The 8,611-nt window shown below is 44.3% G+C and overlaps 1 protein-coding gene across 1 annotated transcript; it reads left to right on the forward strand.

Moving 5' to 3' along the window:
• The first annotated feature begins 105 nt into the window (after positions 1-105).
• fam161a (FAM161 centrosomal protein A) lies at positions 106-8,600 on the forward strand. The gene is made up of 7 exons (XM_071908954.2): positions 106-267; positions 2,065-2,330; positions 2,834-4,063; positions 4,373-4,540; positions 5,811-5,910; positions 6,814-6,938; positions 7,712-8,600. The coding sequence occupies exons 1-7, from the start codon at positions 106-108 to the stop codon at positions 8,118-8,120; spliced, it is 2,460 nt and encodes an 819-aa protein (XP_071765055.1). The 3' UTR covers positions 8,121-8,600.
• The last annotated feature ends 11 nt before the right edge of the window (positions 8,601-8,611 follow it).

The raw sequence follows: 8,611 nt of genomic DNA on the forward strand, positions 1-8,611 counted from the left end.
ATTCTTCGGCAGAGAGCAGCTCTAACAGTAGCTCTAACGTACTAATTTAACTTGACTTAATATATTTTTTAAAGTTTCAAAAACGGAAAGAAAGACGGGGGAACTATGGCGAGCGCCCACCGGACAAACGTCTTGGTGACTTCGTGTCTGAAAACGCCGGTAGACCCGCACACTAAAGCCCCGTTAGCTTCATACGAGCGCGAGAGAGTCCTGCCGTATAACGTTACAGCAGCGGGACATATGGACAACCGACACTACGAGAAGGAGGTAAGACAGAGAAATGACATAAGTGATTGCGCCTGGTGTCTCCTAAAACCCCTGTTTTCTTTTTAATCCCTTCAAAATGTCTCTTTGTGTCGCCTGTCTTCAGTCATGTAGCTTAGTTGTAAATAAAAAAAAAAAGAAGCTGGGTAAACTCCAGTTAGTAGTCAGCACACAGCAAACAACCAAACTATAAACGAGTATATTAACATATTAGTATTAATTTCGATTTTATTTCCTTAATTTACACATGACTGAATGTAATTACTATATTATAAACTGTGATTCTGAATCATAAATGTTTATACTGGTTTGAGAAGTTGTGTGGTTGAGTTGAGGTAGGTTTATTTTTCAGTACATCCCTGCCTGTCTTATTTCAATGCAATCAGAATACTGCTGTTGCATATAAATGCTTGTTGGATTGAAGGGAGTTTTTGCCTCCCATTCACATTGTATAGCCTACCTAATAGAGTCATAATGTATTTAACTAGTATAATTTTATTCTGTTTGTTCACTGTTTGGATACTAGCAGTGTTGAACAAAGCAGACACACTTTACTTTCTGATGTTGTCCAGTGAGGAGGCGGCTGACAGTTCCAGGTCAGTCTGTGTGGTGGAAGGGATTTGACCTGTATAATTTGTTGGCCTGACTATTTTTGGCCTCCCGCCTCGACTAGATTACTGGACGTCACAGTCGCTTCATAATCCCAAACACTTCTTTTTCCTCTGGACAACAATGCTGCTTTCCCTCCCAGGCAGGATCCTATAGCAGTTTTCCCATTTCCAACTGAAGTTCTTGACCTGTCTGTCGAACACCTGACGATAATGTGAGCAGCGATGGAGGCAGGCATCAGACGCAGGGTGTCTGTCTGTCAGTTGAGCTCTCATGCTCTGTTGCACAGCCGGCCTCTGTGCTCTGCCATATGGCCAGTCTAACTGCTAACAGGAGATAATAGGCTTAGGGCCTGGAGCAGCCACTTGTCATTTCTCTGTGCCTCATAGCAGGGCTGCTGGTGGTTAGACAAACCGTCCTGTAGCCAGATGGTTCCAGGTTCGATCTCCCATGACCCCAAGTGTAAACCCTGCTGAAGTGTCCTTGAGCAAGACAATACTTTATCTACCACCCTGACCTCTGACCTCCATCCAAAACACAGACTCCCCCTCGGGGATCAATAAGGAATCACAAAAATGTCCTGATGATCTGTCAGCTCCTCATGATCTTACTCTGTTGTATGTTTTAATGATGCTGAAATCTACCAACATCAAGCATGTGTAGGCCAAAATCCCATCATGGCTTGTCTTGGTATGCAGTACAAAATTATGGAGCCAACTACAGACATACAATGCCATTCACCTTATTTACTGTGAAAAATGGCAAATATAATGGCAATAATATGGTCTTTTATTAAATATCATATATCTGCCAGTCAGTGTCGCCTACCTCTGATATGATGGAGGTTCCTCCCTGATCACAGCTACAGAAAAACAGCTAACACTAAAAGAATTTAATTAGTCTGGGTTCCAGTGGAGAGTTTTTGTGTCCCACGATGGTGTTTCAGAGCCTTTAAATATATTGAATATTGGCACAAAATGTTGACAGCTCGAAAACAAAAAAAAATCAGTATCAGTCAATCCATTCCCTGTGTAGCTCAATGGGCAGAGCATGGCACTAACAAATGTAGTGTTAGCGGTTCAATTCTCACTTTCCCACTGCACATATTAAAAATCTATGCACTAATGGTACAGTGAGGTGCTTTGGATAAAAAATTTCCACCAAATGGCGTATGCCCTTTGACCTTTCCAGGTGGAGTATGAGGACTCGGGCTCTGAGTTCAGTGAGGAGGACTCTCCGGGCAAGAGCAGCCCTCCGATGATGAAGGACTACAGAGCAGCAGGAGACCACATCAACCTGAGCGAAATCTTCTTCTCCAACGAGGAATACTACAGCAAGCTGGAGGAGCTGAAGAAGGCCCACCTGCGCACCATGGCCGAGCTGGAGAGCATGTACCGCAAGAAGCTGCAGCTCAAATCCACGGCGCCTCTAGACATGCCACTGGAGGCGGGGCACAGGCGGGTGGCGTTTTCTCAAGATTACATAATGGGTTCCACCGAGATTTATTGTGTTGTGTCTCTGTGTATTTTTGTGTTCATCAACCAAGACATCTTTGCAACCATTTGAGCGGGGTAGTGGGGCAAATACCAATCCATGATCTTACTCCATTTGGCCTGAAGGGCGCGCTACAAGACAGTGCCCTATCACAAAATCCATCTCTAACAGTTTAAATCATTATTAAGCTTCAGAAATATGCTGAGTAGAACAACTGTGCATGTGAATGTGTGTGATCAGATGACTTAAAACAAGCCGGTATTATGAGTTACAAGACGTTTTATGTTGGAGTTCTTGTTTGGTCCTTTGAATTTGGTGCTTTGAATACTTTTCTAGGTTTTATACGTTATTGATGGTATTTAAATTTTATTTTAATCTTTACTTCAACGCCATATCGTGAGCACACAATTTATGAATGCTAGGTGCTATATCATAGTAACAGTAGACCATTCATTTTTCTCATTAGGCTATCATGGCTGAAGACCAATCCAGCAGTTTCACAGCATTTGAGGAAGGCCCACTCTGCCGCTGAACTCAGGAGAGGCTCAGGGCAGTCGGACACATCAGATGAAGAGGGAGCTGCCAACAACGATGTGGAGAAAGGCCTGCTTTGCTCTCCCAAAGAACACATCAAGAACATGTGGCAGGGCTTCAAGCTGTCCCCCCTCAATCGCCACCCATCCTCCTCGCTCCAGAGCCTACCAGGAGACCAGAGGAGCCGTAAACACCCAAAGGGAAAGGGCAAGAAGAAGAAAAAAGATGCAGAACAGGAGCCTTGGAAACACAGAGTGACCGTCCCAAAACCGTTCCAGATGACGCTGCGCGAGGCTGACAGACGGAGGCTCGGCATAAAGACGCGTTCAGAGATCGAACTGGAGAACACAGAGCTGCGACGCCAAGTGGAGGAACTAACAGAGTGCCAGAGGAAGTTCCGCGCCAGCCCGGTACCAGCGCACGTTCACCTCCCCCGTTATGAAGAGCTGCAGGAGCGGGACGAGGAACGGCGGCGAACCATGCGAGACCGCGAAGAACAGCATCTTCGTGCCGTCCAGAAGCCCTTCAGCTTCCTGGAGCGGGAGCGACTGAAGAAGGAGCAGAAAGAGGAGCAGCTGCGCCACCTACAGCCCTCCGCCCAGGAGGGAGCGAAACCCTTCAAGGCCAAGCCTGTGCCCAAGGCGGTGTACGTGGCAGCGTCCGGGGAGCAGATGAAGGAGGAGCAGCTGTATCGGTCCATCAAGATGCAGATGAGAGCAAAGGAGATGCTCTACAGCGCGTCAATGCCACCCAGCATGCTAGCGCGACGACTCAACGAGCGGAAGAAGACCCAAGATGACGCCACTGCCGCTGAAGGGGATAACAGCTTCTCCCACACGCCCAAGATAAACAAAGACATACCTGACTTCAATGCCAGTTACAAACGCTTCCAGAAGCACCTGGAGAACCGAAAGGAATTGAGGCCTGTAACTGCGTGCGAACCCTTCCAGTTAAGGACGTCGCAGATCCCCTCGCACCGCGAACGCATCCTGGCCGACATCGAGAAGGAGCAGACCAGCCCTCGGGTGCTGCGCTGGCCTTACGTCAGCCCGGGGCTCGCCCGGACGCCCAACTCCAGCCTCTGCTCTTCCCTCTCGGGCAGCCTGGAGCTCCTGCCCGCCAAAGTCACAGATGCCACCAAAATGCGCCAAGAGGCTGTGAGGTACCATTGTAGGGCTCACACCTTTTTAGATGAGCTAGAGAGAGCCTCAGAACTCAGATGCCCTGTTTAGACTTAGTGACCTTCGTCCTTATTTTGACTCCGCAAAGGGTGAATTCTCATGGACCTCCTAGCCCCCATTTCCCTCAGTTTGCTTACAACCCCAGATCTCCAAAACAGTGTTTATCCCTCATAGTCGATCATTGTACCCAAATCCTCAACTCCCTGCCCCCCCCAATGTCCCACCTCCTCCCCCAAAGTCCCTTCTCCAAACCCTTCCATCATCTGTGACCAGATTGTCTCCCTGAGTAGAAAGGTGCTTGAGCAGAGGAAGAAGGCCGAGGAAGAGGAGGAGAGGTGGAGAGAGCGACAGAAGCGGAGGGAGAAGAAGCTGCAGAAGGTGGTGTTGAAGCGCGCCCAGGCCAACGACCCCCACCTGGCGCTCTCACAGACCAACCAGACCAAACTCAAAGAGTTCAGGTACCCCAAAAAACAACCAAGACTACTGCAGCCCTCCCTCTCACCCCAAGTCCCACATCCAGTCACTGTAGTCTTACTTGTCGTCAAGAAATTATTATATCAATAAATAATTACATTAATCAATAATTAAATGTACCATTTTATTTTGAATTACTCAAATTGAAATTATTAAATCAATAAATAATTAAATAAATCAATACAGTTCCCTCTCACTTTATGATATTTTCAGTCATTTTTAGATGGTCTGGTTTTTCACAATTTATCGTTATTCACTTACAAGGAAACGATTATAAACTTATACTGACCCATGGTTGTTTTTCATGAGAGTAGTTGAAGAATCTGGCTAACCTGAAATGCATGCACTCTGTTATCCCCACACAAACATCAGAAACATATAGACATAGATCATTTAAATTAATGGGAGTAATATACCGGTATGTAACTGTGGGCAAACGTTTTTAGCAAAATAATCCAAATTGAGCATTAAACAAGGTGTTGAATTTGATTTAAAGCAATTTGGCCAAGGGTTATGAAACATGTTGGCAGAACCAGTGAATTCTATTCATTTTGGTATTTGTTGTGGTTCATGTTTGTCACGTCAAGTTTATTTATAGCTCTTTATCACAAGCCTGACTCAAAGGGCTTTACATGCAATATCAAGTCTGCTGGTGTTTGAATGATAATTACCTGGGAACCAGACTACATATTCCAGTTTAGCCTGATTCCTAGAACATTGTTCCCGGACTGTTGTCAGACCAAGAAACCATCTGAATATCACACTACGAAAACAGGAGTTATACTTTCATATCAAGCATTATGTAATAACATTGTGTTTTAGCTCAATTTCTGATGTCAATACATATATCTAGATTACAGTTGCAATACCGATATTCACTGATTAAGTACAAACTGGCTCTCAAATTAATTTGTATATTGCTGATGTTGGACAAATCTAGGTTTATACATGAAGTACGATTTTTAGCAATGAAGAAAGTAATCCTTATTTTCCTATTGATGGTCCCCATGTATTTTTAAATTATAACATTATTTTTTGAATTTTTAAGGGTGATAACATGATGACACTCACTGATCACCTATGTTACCACGTGAACTTTCAATTTAATTAAGAAAGAGGAAAATTTCAGTAACATGGGTTTTCGCATTGGTAGCAATATGTAACTGACTGTGTTGCTTTGTGCGGGGTTAGAGGTTGAAGGTTTCTTGTGGGTGTCAAGGAAGCGGATGATCCTTGATCCTGTCTCATATACAGGAAACAAGACCTTCTGCGCAGGAGGGAGTACCAGCAGGAGATCAGAGAGATCCAGGAGAGGGTGAAGGGAAGACCGCTGCTGCTGGAGCAGGTGGCACAGGTGAAGTGTGATCGCTGCTGAGAGCGGGTGCAGAGCGGGGACATACTCACTCTCACTCACCCTCTAACATCCAAACCAGGTTTCTGTGTGAGGGCTCGCCCTTATCTAGAAGCATCCATAGAGTATAATTACATCAGATCCTGAGTATTGGTAAATGACTGCTGTATCAAATCCATCTACAAGGCCTAGTACTCAAGAGTATTTAAGAGTAGGCTAATACCGAGCTGATTGAAATAAAGACAGACTAGTTGATTAAAATTAAGCGTAGAACACTGATGAAGACCCTCGAGTTAAAACGTCTTTTAATTAATAAAAGTGATTTTGGAGCATAGTGTGACTTCTCTTCAACCCATTATCTAAGAAGATGCGTGTATGACTAAATCAGTTTTACATTAGTTGATTAGCCAATGAATTAATAAATTAATCAAGAGTGAATTGAAGGTGAAATGACCCCCGCTGGAAACCCAGATGGAATAAAATGTTTATGGGAACATTTGTGTAGTAATGGAGAGTAATGACGTTCTAACTTGTTAAACAGCCAACAGAATAGTATGAAGCTTTAAAGGAAAAATCCGCCCTAAAACACTCCTCCACTGAAAGGAGCCTCAATAGACCAGAATGCAATGCAGCCACAAGACAGGTTGGGTTATGAGTAAGAGGTGCAGGTCATTCTGGGAAATGTAGGAAATCACTAACTGCAGTAGAAGTAGACGAGGCAGGTTGAGGGAAAGTAGGTTCACCGAAGAAGTAAATTACAACACATCACAAAGTAACCCCTGGAATGCATTGAACATCATAAACTTATGATATCTAACACTGTGAGTATCTGAGGGTGGTTTTTTTTCAGTAGCTGTGATTATAATGGCATTATAACATCTGTCTTAACATGTGTTTTGCGAACAGAGGAATGCCAAGCAGGCAGCAGAGAAGCGCTACACCGACGCCCTGCGAGGCTGCGACCTGACTGAGGACTTCATCAGCAGCAAGGGGGCCAGATCCCAGCAGGAAGACTCAGGATCCGCACTCAGGTAGACAAGACATCTGACCAGCACATCGGTCAAATCCAATGTATTCATATCAATTAAAGCTGCACTCAGCAGCTTCACACATGGGCGGCTCCACGTGGCAGCGAGAGGCGACTGCTTGATGAGTTTGAACTTACTTGAAAGTACAGAAATCCTGTAAGGCGACGTCAGTAAACTGCACACAGCTCGCTCATGTTCACCAACCGGCCGGTCTGTGCTGCTTTATACCAAAGAAAACCAAAGAGACGAGAGAGGGAAACGATCAGAGCGCTGCTTGCTGCTGTTTAGGAGACAGTTTGAATTTCACTCTTAAGTTTTGATTCCATACCAACACCACAATTCAATGTGGGCAAATCAGGTGAATCCCATCTTAATATCAGTTAGTGGGGATGGGATGCTCTTCTCTGTTGCAGCCCCACTTTGTGATTTAGATTGATAAAACTAGTGTATTTCTACAGAAAAAAATGCCTATTGCAGCTTTAACTTCCATGTTATTACATACAATCTGTAATACATAATGTAGAATGATATCTCATTACCCCTGATCTTAGTGATTTATTGTCTTACTGTTTTATTGTCTGTAAAGCACTTTGTTTCTCTGTTTTGAAAACTACAATAAAAAGAAAGTTTTTTTATGATTAGTATAGATATAGATATAGCTGTAAGAATACAGCTGCAGAATCATGGAAAACTATTTAAAGCCCAATAGCATAATTAGCTCTGTAATCAGAAAAGAGTAATCTGCTGACTGTGTTGTTTTGTTGATGTTTTGTCAGTGACAAGGAGGAGTCGGACACGGGGTATGAAGCTGTTCACTACAGAAAGGTCTATCTGGATGACGAAGAGGGTGAAACAGACCCAGAAGAGAGGGAGGCAGGCAGAGAGGAGGAGGAGGCTGACGGAGCTCCGTTACGCCGCCGTGAAGGAGAGGACGCTGGTCATTACTCAGATGATGATGATCACCACGACTCAGATGACAGTTACCACTACTCAGACGATCATGAGAATTACTCAGACGGCAGTGAGCGCGACCTCGATCAAGACGACGGGAAGCAGGAGAGCGATGCCGCCACACGGCGCTACGCCGGCCACAGCGGCAGGAGCAGCCAGCACAGTCACAGCAGTCAGAACTCTGACGGGGAAATCAGAGCAAAATCAAACAAGGCAAGCGAGGAGGAAGACTGAAAAGGACACATCTGCTTCCTGTCAAAGTGTTGCAACAAGATTATATAGTAGAGATGAAGAAAAGGGGTATTGTTAAAACTTAAGAGGGCTAAAGTGCGCTGACGGACCCATGGCCATATTATATTGTAAATAATGTACAAATATACAGAAAATGATTCAAGCAAGGGAAATGTATGATAGCATAGCTTAGAAAAACTTCAACATGAGGGGAAGATATTGATGATGCGACAGTTATAGGAGGAGAAATGTACAGTATTTATTATCTCTGACAACCAGTTTGTTGTCACACTGGGACAATGTTAAGACAGAGTTAATGTTTCTATATACTAGATGTGTACTAGATGTTTCTAGATGTATACACTCATGGTATTGGAAGGCACTTTGGATAAAAGCAGCCACCAAATGGCGTATGACATCACAAGAATGGACTGTTTTGTTGTTTTTCCCACCTGTAGTCATTCTGACTTTGCATATAGCACACTGAACCATAT

Source organism: Centroberyx gerrardi, chromosome 3 (genome assembly GCF_048128805.1).
Source record: "Centroberyx gerrardi isolate f3 chromosome 3, fCenGer3.hap1.cur.20231027, whole genome shotgun sequence".
Lineage (NCBI taxonomy): Eukaryota > Metazoa > Chordata > Actinopteri > Beryciformes > Berycidae > Centroberyx > Centroberyx gerrardi.

What these genes read in the sequence shown, in the direction of transcription:
- fam161a (XM_071908954.2), top strand. Translation starts at nt 106, where the DNA reads ATGGCGAGCGCCCACCGGACAAACGTCTTGGTGACTTCGTGTCTGAAA. An exon ending in ACCGACACTACGAGAAGGAG is followed by an intron (nt 268 to 2,064) that starts GTAAGACAGAGA and finishes TGACCTTTCCAG; the next exon opens with GTGGAGTATGAGGACTCGGG. An exon ending in GACTCAGGATCCGCACTCAG is followed by an intron (nt 6,939 to 7,711) that starts GTAGACAAGACA and finishes ATGTTTTGTCAG; the next exon opens with TGACAAGGAGGAGTCGGACA.